The sequence below is a fragment of the Ranitomeya imitator genome, chromosome 2 (assembly GCF_032444005.1).
Source record: "Ranitomeya imitator isolate aRanImi1 chromosome 2, aRanImi1.pri, whole genome shotgun sequence".
NCBI lineage: Eukaryota > Metazoa > Chordata > Amphibia > Anura > Dendrobatidae > Ranitomeya > Ranitomeya imitator.
In genome coordinates, this window is record NC_091283.1 from 644,607,856 (window position 1) to 644,628,849 (window position 20,994).

Sequence of the window (20,994 nt, forward strand, 5' to 3'; positions counted from 1 at the left end):
CGCCCTGACGCATGCGCCACAGTGACGCATGCATCACAAAATGCAAGAGCAACGCATGTCCATGCGCCCCCCATGTTAAATATAGGGGCGCATGACGCATGCATCGCCACGGCTGCGCCTGACGCAACGCTAATGTGAACGTAGCCTATTACATTTTGGAACACAGAGCTATTTTTTTGCTTAACCCCTTAAAGACCAGGGGTATTTCCGTTTTTGCATTTCCATTTTTTACTCCCCTTCTCACGACGATAACTTTTTTATTTTTCCGTCAATATGGCCATGTGGGGGCTTGCTTTTTTGTGGGATGAGTTGTGCTTTTGAATCACACCATTGATCGTACCATATTGTATACTGGAAAATGGGAAAAAAAATCCAAATGCGGTGAAATAGCAAAAAAAGTGCAATCCCACAGTTGTTTTTTTTCATTCTTTTTACCATGTTCACTAAATGCTAAAACTGACCCACCATTATGATTTTCCAGGTCATTATGAGTTCACAGACACCAAACATGTATAGGTACTTTTTTATTTAAGTGGTGAAAAAAAATCCAAAGTTTGTAAAGTCATTTTTTTTGCCATTTTCCGAGACAGCATCTCCAATTTTTGGGATCTGGGGCCAGATGAGGGCTTATTTTTTGTGCACCAGTCTGACATTTTATTGATACCATCATGGTGTGCATATGATCTTTTGATCACCCGTTATTGCATTTTATTGCAATATTGCAGCGAGCAAAACAACGTAATACTAGAGTTTCAATTTTTTTTACGCTACGCCGTTTATCAATTGGATTAATTCTTTTTATTTATTGATAGATCGGGCGATTCTGAACATGGCGATAACAAATATGTGTATATTTGATTTGTTTATTGTTTAATTTTGAATGGGGCGAATGGGGGGTGATTTGAACTTTTATATCTTTTTATTTTTTAATATTTTTAAAAACATTTCTTTTTACTTTTTACTTGCTTTAATAGTCTACATGGGAGACCAGAAGCCGCGATCATACGATTGCTTGTGCTACATACAGTAGGGCTGCAGCCTTGCTCTATGTAGCAGAAATGCTCACTTGCTATGGGCACCGGCCGCTGGGCAGCACTAATAGCTATCCGGCCATGACAACCACAAGGGTCTCCTGCAGACCCCGGGTTGTCATGCCAACCCATTGGCGATCCGTGTTCATGTGACAAGGGCGCCGATGGGCGTTAATGATGCATTTCCTGCGCATGCATGTTAAATGCAGCTGTCAGAGATTGACAGCAGCATTTTACATGTTAACAGCCGTGGGTAGATCGTAATTTCACCCGCGGCTGTTAGGGGCACATGACAGTTGATCAGATCACCAGACTCAGCACCATACGGGGGGAGGCGTCCAATGTCGGATATATCCGTCATTGGACGTTAAGGGGTTAACCTGTTAAGGCTTTTGTTTTTTCCTACCCTTCTTCCTAAACTCATGTTATTTATTTTTCCATTGACATATCTATATGACAGCTTTCTTTTTGCAGGGTGAGTTCTACTTTTAAATTACACCATTTACCAATTACCATATAATGTACTGAAAAACAGGGGGAAAATTACAAGTGGGAGAAATTACAATTCTGCCATTGTTTTTCATGTTTTGCTTTTATGATGTCTATTGTGTCTTAACAATTACATCAAATTTTTTTTTGTCCAGTTCAGTCTGACTGCAGCTGTAACGAACATTCAGCAATTTTTTTCATTTAGGCGAAAAAAAATCAAAATACTTTAAAAAAAAAATAGGGTTTTTTTGCATTGTTGTCACCATTGTCTGAAATACATATTTTTATTTTTCTGTTGATGGAGCTGATTAAGGGCTTATTTTTGCTTTGATGGAGCTGATTAAGGGCTTATTTTTGCATGGTAAGCTGTGTTTTTACGAATACTATTTATATACTATTTTTTTGTACATTTGATGCTTTACTTATTAAATGTTTTTAGGGAGGCGAGGTTAACCCCCCCCAAAAAAAAACAAAAACAAAATACACAATTCTGGCAGTTTAATTTTCTTTCCTCTTATGGTGTTTACCGATCGGGTTACTTCATTTTATATTTTAACTCCTTCAGCTCCAAGCCTGTTTTCATTTTCCCCACCAGGCCAAAACTTACAAATCTGACCAGTGTCGATTGAATATTAACTTTGGAACACGTCAACATATCCTAGTGATAATGAGACTGTTTTTTTGTGACATTTTATACTTCATGTAAGTCATACATTTTGGTCAATGTTTTTTGAGTTTATTTATGAAAATATCGAAAATTTTACCCAAAAAATTGAAAATGTTGCAATTTTCAAATTTTTAATTTTTATGCACTGAAACCAGATAATTATATCACTCAAAATAGTAAACAAATAAATGTCTACTTTAAATCTACATTATTTTTGAAACATATTATTTTTGTTAGGAAGTTGGAAGGGGTCAAAGTTGACCAGCAATTTCTCAGTTTTTCAACAAAGACACATCTGACTTCTGACATTTCAGGCACCGTCTCCATCTATTCCCAACCTGCACAAACCCCTCATCCTGCTGATACCCCAATATTGAGCCACTGCTGCCATATGTGTCCCTATTACTGCCCCTTCTGTGTGTTACTGTGGGGCCTCTAGATGGTAAAACAACCCTCTAGAATATAGTAATGTCAAGTGCAAGTGCCACAGAAAACAGTGCCCACATTTTGCCCCCTTGAAAGTAATAATTCCCTCTGTTGACACATGCCAACAGCAGACTCAGTGAAATTGCTGGTAAATACCGACATTTGCGTATCTCTGCAGGCTTTGTGCCAGTCGCACAACTGCTATATAAATATACACTATTTATTTAAAAAATAGCAGAGTCATGTTTTATATCGCCTTTATGACAAACACCAACAGCAGACTCAGTGAAACTGCTGGTAAATAGTGACATTTGCATATCTCAGCAGGCTTTGCACCAGGTAAATGCTAGATAATTATATGCCATTTTAGCAATAGGCGTGGAATATTATTTAGCAATTAGCTCGAAAAAAAAAGAGGTTTAGCATATGGAACATTATTTAGCTAACAAAAATTAGTTTAGTATATGCTGGTACTATGAGTAATAGTATTTTGCTCTAAAAAGAGCTGTTTTATATATCATGGTACTGGATATGAAACCCTGCCTCTCTCTCCCTACTCACATAATCTGTTCCTACAGTATACACAATGCAACCTAGCAGAGATCTGCAGCATGTACTTGCAATGATAACTCCCTGTTTTCCTTTTCCTCTCCCTTGTATTAAATCTGTCCCTAGGCTATCTCAACCTAGCAAAGAACTAATCTTCATTCTCAGTTGCTCTTAAAAGAGCTTTTTGGAATCAGAAACTCTCCCTATATGCTGCTTTCAATCTCCCTATGCTCACAATATGGTCTCGCCATGCTGTTTCTGGATGTAATGTGAGTAAGATGGAACCGGCAGGACTTAAATATCCCCTATGAAGCTGTAAGGCCAGCCAATCACAGTGATGATACACCAAAGGTGGCGACGGCATTACTCTGATTGGCAAGCAAGCCCATCATGTTCATTGCCTGCAAATAAAGTGCCATACATGCTGGCGGGTCACTTGAATATACTGAGGCAGGGCTGGCATCAGCACCCGGCGTACGCAGGCAAGTGCCGGGGCCCTGGCTAGACAGGGGGGCCCATTCAGGGCTGGTGTTAGGGGCAGGCAGCTCCCCCAGGGGCCCTCAGCTAGCGGCACATCAGCAGCCGCTATGGGGCCTCTGTGAGGCAGGGGGGCCCGCCTGTCACCAGCGCCAACTCCCCCGCCACCGCATTGAACTATACCGGCTTCTGCCGGTAAAGTTCAAAGCAAATGATGGAGGAGAGAGCGTCACCTAATGCTCCTCCCATCATTCCCCACTCTGCCTCTGACACTGCCGCTGCGGGTGTGCGATGATGTCATCACGCACTCGCTGTGTGTCAGGCAGTGCAGGTGAGGAGTGGTTTTTTTTGTAACTATAACAGTGAGTACTGGACTATGGGGCCATTTTTGGGGGAGGGGAGCTGTGCTGTACACTACATGCCTGTGCTATATACTACATGGCTGTGTTATATACTACGTGGGCTGTGCTATATACTATATGAGCTGTTACATGCTATGTGGGCTGTGCTATATACTACATGGCTGTTCTATATACTACCTGGGCCGTGTTATATACTATGTGGCTGTGCTATATACTATATGGGTTGTTATATGCTATGTGGGCTGTGCTATATACTACATGGCTGTTCTATATACTACATGGGCCATGTTATATACTATGTGGCTGTGCTATATACTATATGGGTTGTTATATGCTACGTGGGCTTTGCTATATACTACATGGCTGTTCTATATACTACATGGGCCGTGTAACAGTATATACTATGTGGCTGTGCTATATACTATATGGGCTGTTATATGCTATGTGGGCTGCGCTATATACTACGTGGCTGTGTTATATACTACGTGGGCTGTGTTATATACTACATGGCTGTGTTATATCTGATCATGAATCATGGTATGTGTTAAAGGGGGGCCCACTGAGACTCTTTCGCCCGGGGCCCTCAAAAACCTGGAGCTGGCCCTGTACTGAGGCGAATAGCTATTAACTCGCTGTGTAACAAATAGCACAAATAGCATACTATTTGTACGAGTAACGAATAGTGCCAAATGTATTCACTCATCAGTAATAAAAACCTTGCTCTTGTTGGTGTGATGCCACCCCCAGAAGAAGGTTCCTGTAGTGTTTCCTGTTGAAGGAGTCTTGAACTCTGAAACGCGTAGAATAATAAAGCCACATGTACTAATAATTCTGGAATTCTAGTGATTTCAGCAGCGCAGAAATGTTCCACTATTTTCCCAATCTTTATCTAAAGGCTGGTCCTTCCTGGATCTGCTGCAGCGAATGCTTTCAATGCTTCAACTCAGCTATATCTGGTGAGTGCAATCTTATGGATTAACCTTTAAACCTTCTCAGACACTATTTGTGCTCTTTCCTTCCACAGTTTTCACCCCCAGAAGAAGGCAGAGTGTCAAAACATGCCTTGGGGTAGACAGCACCACCCACAAGAGGTAGGTTGTTTATTTTACTTAATGTACTATGTGCTTCTGATGTTTTCCCTGCTTTAAAGATACCTTCACACTGAACGATATCGCTAGCGATCCGTGACGTTGCAGCATCCTGGCTAGCGATATCGTTCAGTTTGACAGGCAGCAGAGATCAGGATCCTGCTGTGCCATCGTTGGTCGTAGCAGAAAGGCCAGAACTTTATTTCGTCGCTGGACCTCCCGCAGACATCGCTGAATCGGCGTGTGTTACGCCGATTCAGCGATGTCTTCACTGGTAACCAGGGTAAACATTGGGTTACTAAGCGCAGGGCCACGCTTAGTAAGCCGATGTTTACCCTGGTTACCAGTGTAAACGTAAAAAAAACAAACACTACATACTTACATTCCGGTGTCTGTCCTCTCCGGCCCTGCGCTTAGTAACCCGATGTTTACCTTGGTTACCAGGGGACTTCGTCATCGTTGGTCGATGGAGAGCTGTCTGTGTGACAGCTCTCCAGCGACCATAGAGCGACGCTGCAGTGATCAGCATCGTTGTCTAGATCGCTGCAGCGTCGCTAAATGTGACGGTACCTTAAGTCTTTTCCTTTGACTCAAGACATTGTCTCCATGTAGTATATGGGATGTTTACATTACAATATAATCTGTAGTGCCTTTCTCTAGTTATCACTGAGGGTGAGTGGTGCCACCTTGTGATTTCCTACTTTTTAGCAACTTTTTATATACACATTTATTCATGTTGAATAAAGTTTATACATTTTTATCTATTGGTTTTCGTGTACATTTTTTCGTATGATGTAATTATGACTGAACTAAACACTTTACCCTTCCCTGATAGTTTGCTGACACCTCATTATTTATAATCATTTAATTTGATACTTTTTTTTGTATAGGTGCCACAACTATAGACACAATTCCGCCCCTTATACACCCTGCTGTAGTATATCACTTCTGTCCTCTATATGGAGCGCCCCCAGACACAGGACCACAGGTTACTCGGTACCGGTCCTCTCTGTCTCAGTTCTGGGGTTAGTAGTCTTGGGCGAACTGAAGACCGCGCTCACGAGGTAGATTTTAGGTTTTTTATTGAAGCCTACACGTTTCAAGAGCTTTCTTACTCTCTTCTTCAGGGCATATGCCCTGAAGAAGAGAGTAAGAAAGCTCTTGAAATGCGTAGGCTTCAATAAAAAACCTAAAATCTACCTCGTGAGCGCGGTCTTCAGTTCGCCCAAGACTACTACCCTCAATATCCTTTTGGATTTTTGTGGAGACCTGCTGCTACGGTTATGCCTTCATGGGAGTTGTGACCTTTGGTTCACAACTGAAATAGGTGAGCACATTTCCCGCAAAGGATTGTATTCTTTCAAATATAGTGAGACACATTGGGGGCGCCTTGTGTTTTTTTTTTTTCTTTATTTCAGTTCTGGGGTTGTCACGGTGGCTGGACACGGTCCGTGACCCTGCTAAGGGGCGTCCAATAAAAGGGGTGATGGTAGTTTGTCAAGGTTTCGTGACGCCACCTGTGGTGTTCGGTCAGGGTGACCGACGCTGCTTGGGTTCTGCTGGGGTGATGGAATGGCAGCTAGATGGTATACCTTCCCACAGGTGAAGTATGTCCCCAGGGCTTCCCAGTAAGGTGGATGGTGATGGTGTGAGGTGCAGACAATAACAAGGACACAAGGTTGCAGTCTCTTTACCTCTTTACTGAAGACTTCAGGATCCTCAATCCAGAGCACGGTTAACAGGGCTGTCTGAGACCGACCGGTCCGAAGGCACATCCAGAGTTCCCTTTGCAGGTGGAAATCGTTGACTACCACTAGCACCTGTGTGTTGTAGTGCTTCCCTACTGAGCATTCGGGATAGTCCTCACAACTTCTATTCTCGTTCTTTCTAATTCGTTCCAGTTCTTTCTAGTTCTCCGTCCCCCAGGTATGTTATGGCTAGGACGCACCCGTAGGACGGGAAAGCTCGGAGTTCTTCCGGGACCCTAGAGACGCCCCTCTCCATGCATTGCCCCCTATGTCTGCTTAGGTGATGTAAGGTAGACAGCTAACCTATAATTAACTGTCCTGCGGAGTTTGAAGTAAGGCATAGAGTCAGTTACTTCCTCGGTGTTCCGGCCACCGGCTACGCGCCTCAGTAGCATGTTGCCGTTCTCCGGGCACGACTCCTACTGGCTCTCCTTTGTGCTTGATCTCGTTTCTCACTGTCCACAATATCCTTCGCTTCGTGTCTCTTTCTTAGGATACCACCGCGGGGTGTGCAGGCGCGGTTCCGTAACGTTCTGTTCTAGTCGCTAGGTACCTGCCAGGTTCCCACGCCTGACAGGGACCCCCCTGAATCTTCCCCGCAACACCCCCTGCCACAGGATGTTGCCTGCACAAAACCCAGTCAGCTTCTGACTAACTTCCTATCCAACCCCTAGTTTTACCAGTGTGAGGAGTGGCCTAGTAAATAAAACCTTTTGCTCCCCCTAGTGGCTGGAGTGTGAAGTGTAATGTGTGCTGGTGATACCTGGTCAGATGAACTCCTTTAGTGCCATCAGACGTACCATCACTCCCCTTAGTGGTAGAGCGATACTACTGCAATGACCAGGTCTCTGGGGCGCTGCATATACATAGTGCCCTCCTGCAGTATATTGCTCCTGTCCTCTAAACACAGTTCCCTCCTGCATAACATGACTCCTATTGTTTGTATACAGCTCCATCCTTCAGAACATCACTCCTGTCCTCTATACACAGCCCCATCCTGTAGTATATCACTCCTGTCCTCTACACACAGCCCGTCTTGCTGCATATTACTCCTCTCATCGATATGCAGCTCCCTTCTGCAGTATACCGTTCCTCTCATCTTTGTACTGCTCCTCTCATGCAGTATATGACCCTTGTACTGTATACAGAGCCTCCTCCTGTAGTATATCTCTCCTGTCCTCTATACATGACCGGTGGTTCTGGTTCTGCATTCATGTAATTATGGTGGTTCTGGAAATGTATTCATGTACTGTTGGTGATTTTTGTGATGTATTCATGCATGTATGCTGGTTTTGGTGATGTGTTTCTATACGGAACTGGATCTTGTGTTGTATTCATGTACTAAAGTTGGTTCTGGCGCTGTACCTATGATGATTCTAGTGATGAATTCATCTACTGTTATAATACATTCATGTACAGTACAGACCAAAAGTTTGGACACACCTTCTCATTTAAAGATCTTTCTGTATTTTAATGACTATGCAAATTGTACATTCACACTGAAGGCATCAAAACTATGAATTAACACATGTGGAATTATATACTTAACAAAAAAGTGTGAAACAACTGAAAATATGTCTTACATTGTAGGTTCTTCAAAGTAGCCACCTTTTGCTTTGATGACTGTTTGCACATTCTGGGCATTCTCTTGATGAGCTTCTAGAGGTAGTCACCGGGAATGGTCTTCCAACTATCTTGAAGAAGTTCACAGAGATGCTTAGCACTTGTTGGACTTTTTGCCTTCACTCTGCGGTCCAGCTCACCCCAAACCATCTCGATTGGGTTCAGGTCTGGTGACTGTGGAGGCCAGGTCATCTGGCATAGCACCCCATCATTCTCCTTCTTGGTCAAATAGCCCTTGCACAGCCTGGAGGTGTGTTTGGGGTCATTGTCCTGTTGAAAAATAAATGATGGTCCAACTAAACGCAAACCAGATGAAATAGCATGCCGCTGCAAGATGCTGTGGTAGCCATGCTGGTTCAGTATGCCTTCAATTTTGAATAAGTCCCCAACAGTGTCACCAGCAAAGCACCCCCATACCATCACACCTCCTCCTCCATGCTTCACGGTGGGAACCAGGCATGTAGAGTCTATCCGTTCACCTTTTCTGCGTCGCACAAAGACACGGTGGTTGAAACCAAAGATCTCAAATTTTGACTCATCAGACCAAAGCACAGATTTCTACTGGTCTAATGTCCATTCATTGTGTTCTTTAGCCCAAACAAGTCTCTTCTGCTTGTTGCCTGTCCTTAGCAGTGGTTTCTTTCCTAGCAGCTATTTTACCATGAAGGCTTACTGCACAAAGTCTCCTCTTAACAGTTGTTGTAGAGATGTGTCAGCTGCTAGAACTCTGTGTGGCACTGACCTGGTCTCTAATCTGAGCTGCTGTTAACCTACGATTTCTGGTGACTCGGATAAACTTATCCTCAGAAGCAGAGGTGACTCTTGGTCTTCTTTTCCTGGGGCGGTCCTCATGTCAGCCACTTTCTTTGTAGCGCTTGATGGTTTTTGCCACTGCACTTGGGGACACTTTCAAAGTTTTCCCAAATTTTCAGACTGACTGACCTTCATTTCTTAAAGTAATGATGGCCACTCATTTTTCTTTACTTAGCTGCTTTTTTCTTGCCATACAATACAAATTCTAACAATCTATTCAGTAGGACTATCAGCTGTGTATCCACCAGACTTCTGCACAACACAACTGATGGTCCCAACTCCATTTGTAAGGCAAGAAATCCCACTTATGAAACCTGACAAGGCACACCTGTGAAGTGAAAACCATTCCCGGTGACTACCTCTAGAAGCTCATCAAGAGTGTGCAAAGCAGTCATCAAAGCAAAAGGTGGCTACTTTGAATAACCTAGAATATAAGACATATTTTCAGTTGTTTCACATTTTTTGTTAAGTATATAATTCCACATGTGTTAATTCATGCTTTTCATGCCTTCAGTGTGAATGTACAATTTTCATAGTCATGAAAATACAGAAAAATCTTTAAATGACAAGGTGTGTCCAAACTTTTGGTCTGTACTGTATATGATAAGTTATTTTACATATCATGTATATATATATATATATATATATATATATATATATATATATATACCTATATTCCATAGCTCATACGCAGGTAAGGGATACATCCACATGGGTAAAATTACTATAGAGTCATTTTTATTGTATCTTATCAACATTCTCAGCTGTGCAATACAAACTCCCCTATTTTGGAGGGGCTGTCTCTTTTCTTAATAAAGGCCCTCATACACATCAAGCCACAGTTGACTGATTCCACCAGTCTAATATTTCTGGAGGCCTCAGAACTCATTCCTGAGAGATGATGTTATGGGAGAGAAGGATTATTTAGACTAAAGATACTTATTTTAGAAACTCATCTACACTGCTCAAAAAGATAAAGGTAACACTTAAACAACAGAATATAAGTCCAAGTAAATCAAACTTCTGTGAAATAAAACTGTCCACTTAGGAAGCAACACTGCTTGACAATCAATTCCACATGCTGTTGTGCAAATGGAATAGACAACAGATGGAAAGTATTGGCAATTATTTAGACACACTCAATAAAGGAGTGGTTCTGCAGGTGGGACCACAGACCACATCTCAGTACCAATGCTTTCTGGCTGATATTTAGATCACTTTTGAATGTTGGTTGTGCTATCACACTCGTGGTAACATGAGACAGACTCTATAACCCACAAAAGTGGCTCAGGTCGTGCAGCTCATCCAGGATGGCAGATCAATGCGAGCTGTGGCAAGAAAGTTTTCTGTGTCTGTCAGCGTAGTGTCCAGAGGCTGGAGGTGCCACCAGGAGACAAGCCAGTACACCATGAGACGTGGAGGAGGCCGTAGGAGGGCAACAACCCAGCAGCAGGACCACTACCTCAGCCTTTGTGCAAGGAGGAACAAGAGGAGCACTACCAGAGCCCTGATAAGTGATCTCCAGCAGGCCACAAATGTGCATGTGTCTGCAAAAATGGTTAGAAACCGACTCCATGAAGATGGTCTGAGTGTCCGACGTCCAGAGATGGGGGTTGTGCTCACAGCCCAACACCGTGCAGGACGTTTGACATTTGCCACAGAACACCAGGTTTAGCAAATTCATCATTGGGCCCTGGGCTCTTCACAGATGAAAGCAGGTTCACTCTGAGCACATGTGACAGATGTGACAGAGTCTGAAGACGCCGTGGAGAGCGATCTGCCTGCAACTTCCTTCAGCATGACCGGTTTGGCAGTGGATCAGTAATGGTGTGGGGTGACATTTCTTTGGAGGGCCGCACAACTGTCCTTATGCTCGCCTGACTGCCATTAGGTACCGAGATCAGATCCTCAGACCCCTTGTAAGACCATATGCTAGTGCGGTTGGCCCTGTGTTCCTCCTAATGCAGGACAATGCCAGAACTCATGTGCCTGGAGTGTGTCAGCAGTTCCTGCAAGATGAAGGTATTGAAGCTATGGACTGGCCCACCCGTTCCACAGACCTGAATCCGATTGAATACATCTGGGACATCATGTCTCGCACTATTCACCAACATCACGTTGCACCACAGACTATCCAGGAGTTGGCGGATGCTCTGGGAGGAGATCATCCTCTGCCTTATCTAGAACATGGCCAGGTTTTGTAGGGAGGTCATACAGGCACATAGAGGCCACACACACTACTGAGCATCATTTCCTAGTCTTGAGGCATTTCCACTGAAGTTGGATCAGCCTGTAACTTCATTTTCTTCTATGATTTTGAGCATCATTCCAACTCCAGACCTCTGTGGGATATTAGTTGTGATTTACATTGATAAGTTTTAGGTTTTATTGTTCTCAACACATTCCACTATGTAATGAATAAAGATTAGATTTACAACTGGAATATTTCATTCAGTGATATCTAGGATGTGGTATTTTAGTGTTACCTTTATTTTTTTGAGCAGTGCATAATGAATTTGTGTCTACAGTTTAGAGCTCACTGCTGCTAGGCCAGTTGTTCACCTCTAAATAATATTGCTATTCTTTCTCTATAAAGTTTGTCAAATGTTTGCAAAACCACAGAAATTCATGAAAAATGTCCATAATTTAAAATAATTGCCTACATTTTATTTGTTTAAAGTAGCAGACAGAAAAATACATAAAACCTTCTTTGCCCCAATGCAAAATTTGTAATAGGCTTTCCAGCCTTCTGTTCCATTTGGACTACTGATATATTCGTATGTGGCCCAGTGGCTTTTATTGACCGCAGCATTTGGGTCTGCATGTGATTGCAAATCTATTTATATAGTTACCTTAAATTGTCTGTCATCCACTTCTGACTGGACATCCTCGAATCCCACAATCTACCGCGCCGCACCGGAAGTACGCCGAACACCATATTGGAATAACCAAGTGATGGGTATTTCAATATAGCATTGCCGGACCCCCTCTGCTGGGTCACCGCGCACACCTCACACTGCGCACACGCCTCACACCACGCACACACCTCACACTGTGCTCGCACCTCAGACTGCGCACACACCTCACACTGCGCACACACCTCACACATCACACCACTCACACACCTCACACTGCACACCTCGCTGCCCACAACAAATTCCAAGCGAAACACTACAACTTCTGACAATCCTAATGGCGGTGGCCATGTTGGCGGGACAGAGTGCGGATCGCTGATCACATGAGTGAGAGCAGGCACGGCAGATGGATCCCAGAGATGCTGCTCTCCGTGCTGCTGATCTCAGGTCTCCTGAGTGCGGGGGTGCAAGGATTGGAGAGCTGCGGAGACGGTGAGAGGAGGATCCTGACCGCCGATGGGTGGGTGAGCACACGGGTGGGGGGAAGTGACAAATTCTCAATGCTGCGAAGCCTGCCCCTATCGCGACATTACCGCTCTCCCGATGCGGTAGCATCGGGCCTCCATCTAGTTTTATAATAAATGAGCTTATGCAGATTTGTGTGATTGTAATTAATATTTTCCAATTCACAGTAAACACAGATTATGTTTTATATTCATATCTTAAGTCACAGACATTTAGTATATAATTAGACAATCTTGGTTTTTCCTATTGGTAACATTTTTGGATATTTTTGATTCTGAAATAAGTGTCAGAGCAATATATCTCCTTGTTGTCTCTGAAGAGAAGTTAATTATGGCACTTCGTAAAGAGGTTGTCTACTACATATTTTATTTTAAAATTGGGCCCATGAACGAAAAAAGTACAGATGCATAACTGGCCTCTATCACTTCCTGCACTGCTACCTGTATCCTCTACCAAACTCCTTATTAACCCTTCTGGTCCTCAGCCTCTGTTTAGCTGTAACCTTCACATTTTGTCCAAGCTGGTGAGGGGGTTGAGGAAGTAAGGAGACCAGTGGGAGATGCAGGCAGATGTATGGCGGGGTGTCAGGGTCTAAGTGTATATTCTTTTTTGTTTTAATGACCAGTAGTGTTTAGACAACCCCTTTACCTTGTACTTAAAGGTACCTTCACACATAACTATTTCGTTAACGATATCATTGCAACATCACACTTTTTGTGACGTAGCAAAGATCCCGCTAACGATCTCGTTATGTGTGACAGTGACCAATGATCAGGCCCCTGCTGGGAGATCGTTGGTCGCTGGGGAATGATCAGGACCTTTTTTTGGTCGCTGATCACCCGCTGTCATCGCTGGATCAGCGTGTGTGACGCCGATCCAGCGATGTGTTCACTGGTAACCAGGGTAAATATCGGGTTACTAAGCGCAGTCACCGCTGTGCTCTGCTTTACGGCCGGCGCTGACACAGTCAGTGCGGGAAGCTGACGCCAGGGGACGTGACAGACTTCGGAATGTGAGTATGTACTGTTTTTTTTTTTTTACTTTTACAATGGTAACCAGGGTAAATATCGGGTTACTAAGCGCGGCCCTACGCTTAGTAACCCGATATTTACCCTGGTTACCCGGGGACTTCAGCATCGTTGAAGACAGTGTCAACAATGCCGAAGTCTTTCCCCTGATCGTTGGTCGCTGGAGAGAGCTGTCTGTGTGACAGCTCCCCAGCGACCACACAACGACTTACCAACGATCACGGCCAGGTCGTATCGCTGGTCGTCATCGTTGGTAAGTCGTTTAGTGTAACGGTACCTTAAGGACTGTGCAGGCAGTTGTAAATGGAGGCAATGTAGGTTTATGTGGAGAGAGATATCAAGTGAGCAGTAGATAAAGAGTAGAATACTTGCCCACAGTACACTCTGGCTGCACAAAAACAGTGCTGCACATTGGTGGCCAAGATTCTGAAAAAAAAAATAAACTATTTCGATGGTTGCATAAACTGATGAGTATTCAGAAACTTCTAGATCATTTTCTTTCATTGTTGAAAGCTCGAAAAAACTTTTTAGATAATATGACAAATTAAAATCTAAATAATATAATGACAGAATAGGTACTTACTATTTAATGGCTACTTACCCCCAATGCTTTTGGTCTGCTTTTCAGAAACGTTTGATAAAAAGGAGATGAAGGATGTGTATTTGGAGCCATTACATTAGCCACACTCCATTGTGGGGTCACAGTGGGAGCATTCCACATTTGTGTTGAAGGGGAGGCAGTATATGCAGGTAGAGGTGGACAGACATGTTGCTGGTATGTTGGAACTGATGTAATCCAGTTAGGGACAGCTGAGGAAGCTTGGTTCTGTATGGTCTCATAAGTATGAGGAACATTTTCATTGTTTGTGGCAGACATTTTGGCGTTGGCACTGAAAGTAGAAATGTTAAGTGAGCTCAGCAACTATTAGAACTTATCTGCTTGGAATGCCCAACTTATAGCTTCTTCAAGTGCTTATATCATATTTACAATTTAATCCTTTTACCCCTCCAAGGCTGTTTGCACCTTCACGACCAGGCCAAATTCGAATTCTGAGCAGTGTCACTGTATGTGGTAATAACTCTAGAACGTTTCAACAGGTCACAAAGATCCTGAGAATGTTTTTTCATCACATATTGTACTTCATGATAATGGTAAAAAGTATTTGATATAACTTGCATTTATTTGTGAAAAAAAATTAAATTTGGCACAAATGTTTAAAATTTAGCAATTTTCAAACTTTTAAATTTTATGCCCTTAACTCAGAGTTATGCCATACACAAAATAGTTAATAAATAATAAATTTCCCACATCTGTACTTTACATTTAGTCAAATTTTGAAACATAATTCTTTTTGGTAGGAAGTTATAAGGGTTAAAAGTTGACCAGAGATTTCTCATTTTTTCACAAAAAATTACAAAACTATTTTTTTTAGGGACCACATTATATTTTTAGTGGCTTTGAGGGGTCTATATGACAGAAAATACCCAAAAGTGAAACCATTCTAAAATGTATCTACAGTAGATGTGTGGTTCCAGGTGCTTCACAAGTTTATATCGTGGAGCCGTGAAAATAAAAATAAAATCACATTTTTCACACAAAAATCTTATTTTAGCCCCAATTTTTTATTGTCATAAGGGTAACAGGAGAAAACGGAAGCAAAAATGTGACACCACAAGTGACACCCTTTTGGAAACTAGACCAATCAGGGAACTTATGTAGATGTGTGGTAATCACCTTAAACTCCCAATTGCTTCAAAGAAGTTTATAACATTGAGCCGTGGAAATTGAAAAAATCTAATTTTTCCCACAAAAATGTCTTTTTAGCCTCAAATTATGCATTTTCATAATGGTAACAGGAGAAGTTGCACAATATAATTTGTTGTGCAATTTCTCCTGAGTAGGCTCCTGAGTAGGCTGATACCCAATATGTGTAGAAAAACTGCTGTTTGTGCGCACAGCAGGATTTGGAAGGGAAGAGCGCCATTTGAGTTTTTGAAAGTAAAATGTGCTGGAATAATTAGTAGATGCTATGTTGCGTTTGGAGAGAACCTGATGTGCCTAAATAGTGGAAACTCCAAACAATTGACCCCATTTTGGAAACTAGACCCCTTCACCCCCGAGGGTGGTTTGCACATTAATGACCAGGCCAATTTTTACAATTCTGACCACTGTCCCTTTATGAGGTTATAACTCTGGAATGCTTTAACGGATCCCAGTGATTCTGACAGTGTTTTCTTGTGACTTATCGTACTTAATGACAGTGGTAAAATTTCTTTGATATTACCTGCATTTATTTGTGAAAAAAACAGAAATTTGGCAAAAATTTTGAAAATTTCCCAATTTTCCAACTTTGAATTTTTATGCAATTAAATCACACAGATACGTCACACAAAATACTTAATAAGTAACATTTCCCACATGTCTACTTTACATCAGCACAATTTTGGAACCAAAACTTTTTTTGTTAGGGAGTTATTAGGGTTAAAAGTTGACCAGCAATTTCTCATTTTTACAACACCATTTTTTTTAAGGAACCACATCTCATTTGAAGTCATTTTGAGGGGTCTATATGATAGAAAATAACCAAGTGTGACATCATTCTAAAAACTGCATCCCTCAATGTGCTCAAAACCATATTCAAGAAGTTTATTAACCCTTCAGGTGTTTCACAGGAATTTTTGGAATGTTTAAATAAAAATGAACATTTAACTTTTTTTCACAAAAAATTTAATTCAGCTCCAATTTGTTTTATTTTACCAAGGATAACAGGAGAAATTGGACCGCAAAATTTGTTGTACAATTTATCCTGAGTACGCTGATACCCCATATGTGGGGGTAAACCACTGTTTGGGAGCCTTACAGAGCTCGGAAGGGAAGGGGCGCCGTTTGACTTTTCAATGCAAAATTGACAGGAATTGAGATGGGACGCCATGTTGCATTTGGAGAGCCACTGATGTGCCTAAACATTGAAACCCCCCACAAGTGACACCATTTTGGAAAGTAGGCCCCCTAAGGAACTTATCTACATGTGTGGTGAGCACTTTGACCCACCAAGGGCTTCACAGAAGTTTATAATGCAGAGCCGTAAAAATAAAACAAACATTTTTTCCCACAAAAATTATTTTTTAGCCCCCAGTTTTGTATTTTCCCGAGTGTAACAGGAGAAATTGGACCCCAAACGTTGTTGTCCAATTTGTCCTGAGTGCGCAGATACCCTATATGTGGGGGGGAACCATCGTTTGGGTGCATGGGAGTGCTCAGAAGGGAAGGAGCGCCATTTGGAATGCAGACGTAGATGGAATGGTCTGCAGGCGTCACATTGCGTTTGCAGAGCCCCTAATGTACCTAAACAGTAGAAACCCCCCACAAGTAACACAGTTTTGGAAAGTAGACCCCCTAAGGAACTCATCTAGATGTGTTGTGAGAGCTTTGAACCCCCAAGTGTTTCACTACAGTTTATAACGCAGAGCCGTGCAAATAAAAAAAAAAAATTTTCCACAAAAATTATCTTTTCGCCCCCAGTTTTGTATTTTCCCGAGGGTAACAGGAGAAATTGGACTCCAAAAGTTGTTGTCCAATTTGTCCTGAGTACGCTGATACCCCATATGTGGGGGAGAACCACCATTTGGGCGCATGGCAGGGCTCGGAAGGTAAGGAGTGCCATTTGGAATGCAGACTTAGATGGAATGGTCTGCAAGCGTCACATTGCGTTTGCAGAGCCCCTAATGTACCTAAACAGTAGAAACCCCCAAAATTGACCCCATATTGGAAATGAGACCCCCCAAGGAACTTATCTAGATGTGTTGTGAGAACTTTGAGCCCCCAAGTGTTTCACTACAGTTTATAACGCAGAGCCGTGAAAATAAAAAATCCTTTTTTTTCCCACAAAAATGATTTTTTAGCCCCCAGTTTTGTATTTTCCCAAGAGTAACAGGAGAAATTGGACCCCAAAAGTTGTTGTCCAATTTGTCCTGAGTAGGCTGATACCCCATATGTTGGGGTAAACCCCTGTTTGGGCACACGGGAGAGCTCTGAAGGGAAGGAGCACTGTTTTCTTTTTCAATGCAGAATTGGCTGGAATTGAGATCCGACGCCATGTCGCGTTTGGAGAGCCCCCGATGTGCCTAAACACTGGAAACCCCCCAATTATAACTGAAACCCTAATTCAAGCACACCCCTAACCCTAATCCCAATGGTAACCCTAACCACACCTCTAACCCAGACACACCTCTAACCCTAATCCCAACCCTATTCCCAATCGTAAATGTAATCCAAACCCTAACCCTAACTTTAGCCCCAACCCTAACTGTAGACTTAACCGTAGCCCCAACCCTAACCCTAGCCCTAACCCTAACCCTAGCCCTAACCCTAACCTTAGCCCTAACCCTAACGCTAGCCCTTACCCTAACCCTAGCCCTAACCCTAGTCCTAACCCTAGCCCTAACCCTGGCCCTAACCCTAGCCCTAACCCTAGCCCTAACCCTAGCCCTAACCCTAGCCCTAACTCTAGCCCTAATCCTATCCCTAACCCTAGCCCTAACCCTAGCCCTAACCCTAACCCTAGCCCTAACCCTAGCCCTAACCCTAGCCCTAGCCCTAACCCTAGCCCTAACCCTAATGGGAAAATGGAAATAAATACATTTTTTTAATTTTTTAATTTTTCCCTAACTAAGGGGGTGATGAAGGGGGGTTTGATTTACTTTTATAGCGTTTTTTTTTAGCGGATTTTTATGATTGGCAGCCGTCACACACTGAAAGACGCTTTTTATTGCAAAAAAATTTTTTTTCCATTACCACATTTTGAGAGCTATAATTTTTCCATATTTGAGTCCACAGAGTCATGTCAGGTCATGTTTTTTGCGGAACGAGTTGACGTTTTTATTGGTAACATTTTCGGGCACGTGACATTTTTTGATCGCTTTTTATTCTGATTTTTGTGAGGCAGAATGACCAAAAACCAGCTATTCATGAATTTCTTTTGGGGGAGGTGTTTATACCATTCCACATTAGGGCTAGGGTTAGGGCTAGGGTTAGGGTTAGGGCTAGGGTTAGGGCTAGGGCTAGGGTTAGGGCTAGGGTTAGGGTTAGGGCTAGGGTTAGGGCTAGGGTTAGGGTTGGGGCTACAGTTAGGGTTGGGGCTAAAGTTAGGGTTAGGGTTTAGATTACATTTACAGTTGGGAATAGGGTTGGGATTAGGGTTAGGGGTGTGTCAGGGTTAGAGGTGTGGTTAGGGTTACTGTTGGAATTAGGGTTAGGGGTGTGTTTGGATTAGGGTTTCAGTTATAATTGGGGGGTTTCCACTGTTTAGGCACATCAGGGGCTCTCCAAACACGACATGGCATCCGATCTCAATTCCAGCCAATTCTGCATTGAAAAAGTAAAACAGTGCATCTTCCCTTCCGAGCTCTCCCGTGTGCCCAAACAGGGGTTTACCCCAACATATGGGGTATCAGCATACTCAGGACAAATTGGACAACAACTTTTGGGGTCGAATTTCTACTCTTACGCTCGGGAAAATACAAAACTGGGGGCTAAAATATAATTTTTGGGGGAAAGTTTTTTTTTTTTTTATGGCTCTGCATTATAAACTTCTGTGAAGCCCTTGGTGGGTCAAAGCGCTCACCACACATCTAGATAAGTTCCTTACGGGGTCTACTTTCCAAAATGGTGTCACTCGTGGGGGGTTTGTACTGTTTAGGTACATGGGGGGCTCTGCAAACGCAATGTGACACCTGCAGACCATTCCAGCTAAGTCTGCATTCCAAATGGCGCTCCTTCCCTTCTGAGCCCTCCCATGCGCCCAAACAGTGGTTCCCCCCACATATTGTGTATAATCGCACTCAGGACAAATTGTGCAACAAATTTTGGGGTCCAATTTCTCCTGTTATCCTCGGGAAAATACAAAACTGGGGGCTAAAAAAATAATTTTTGTGGGAAAAATTTTTTGTTTTATTTTTATGGCTCTGCATTATAAACTTCTGTGAAGCCCTTGGTGGGTCAAAGCGCTCAAAACACATCTAGATAAATTCCTGTCAATTTTGCATTGAAAAGTCAAACGGCGCTCCTTCCCTTCCGAGCTCTCCCATGCGCCCAAACAGTGGTTTACCCCCACATATGGGGTATCAGCGTACTCAGGACAAATTTTACAACAACTTTTGCAGTCCAATTTCTTCTCTTACCCTTGGGAAAATAAAAAATTGGGGGTGAAAAGATAATTTTTGTGAAAAAATATGATTTTTTTATTTTTACGGTTCTGCATTATAAACTTCTGTGAAGCACTTGGTGGGTCAAAGTGCTCACCACACCTCTAGATAAGTTCCTTAGGGGGTCTACTTTCCAAAATGGTGTCACTTGTGGGGGGTTTCAATGTTTAGGCACATCAGGGGCTCTCCAAACGCAACATGGTGTCCCATCTCGATTCCAGTCAATTTTGCATTGAAAAGTCAAATGGCGCTCTTTCGCTTCCGAGCTCTGTCATGCGCCCAAACAGTGGTTTACCCCCACATATGGGGTATCGGTGTAGTCAAGACAAATTGTACAACAACTTTTGGGGTCCATTTTCAAATGTTACCCTTGGTAAAATAAAACAAATTGGAGCTGAAGTAAATTTTTTGTGAAAAAAAGTTAAATGTTCATTTTTATTTAAACATTCCAAAAATTCCTGTGAAGCACCAGAAGGGTTAATAAACTTCTTGAATATGGTTTTGAGCACCATGAGGGGTGCAGTTTTTAGAATGGTGTCACACTTGGGTATTTTCTATCATATAGACCCCTCAAAATGACTTCAAATGAGATGTGGTCCCTAAAAAAAAATGGTGTTGTAAAAATGAGAAAGTGCTGGTCAACTTTTAACCCTTATAACTCCCTAACAAAAAAAAATGTTGGTTCCAAAATTGTGCTGATGTAAAGTAGACATGTGGGAAATATTACTTATTAAGTATTTTGTGTGACATATCTCTGTGATTTAATTGCATAAAAATTCAAAGTTGGAAAATTGCGAAATTTTCATAATTTTCGCCAAATTTCCTTTTTTTGCACAAATAAACGCAGGTACTATCAAATAATTTTTACAACTATCATGAAGTACAATATGTCACGAGAAAACAGTGTCAGAATCACTGGGATCCGTTGAAGCGTTCCAGAGTTATAACCTCATAAAGGGACAGTGGTCAGAATTGTAAAAATTGGCCCGGTCATTAACGTGCAAACCACCCTTGGGGGTAAAGGGGTTAATAAATATGCAACAATTTCTACATTTCTGTTTTTCTCCACTCAAGTTGTGACACGAGTCACGATAGTAAATATATATTCT

The 20,994-nt window shown here is 42.4% G+C and overlaps 1 protein-coding gene across 7 annotated transcripts in view; it reads right to left on the bottom strand.

Annotated features, from left to right (window-relative positions):
• The window catches only part of LOC138665396 (membrane-spanning 4-domains subfamily A member 4A-like), a 269,436-nt gene that overhangs the window by 181,063 nt on the left and 67,379 nt on the right, over positions 1-20,994 (bottom strand). For all 7 annotated transcript variants that reach the window (XM_069752830.1, XM_069752835.1, XM_069752829.1 and 4 more), the window contains exon 2: positions 14,283-14,571. In XM_069752830.1, coding sequence (XP_069608931.1) covers positions 14,283-14,558 — 276 coding nt within the window. In that variant the 5' untranslated portion in view covers positions 14,559-14,571. The remainder of the gene's footprint in view (positions 1-14,282; positions 14,572-20,994) is intronic.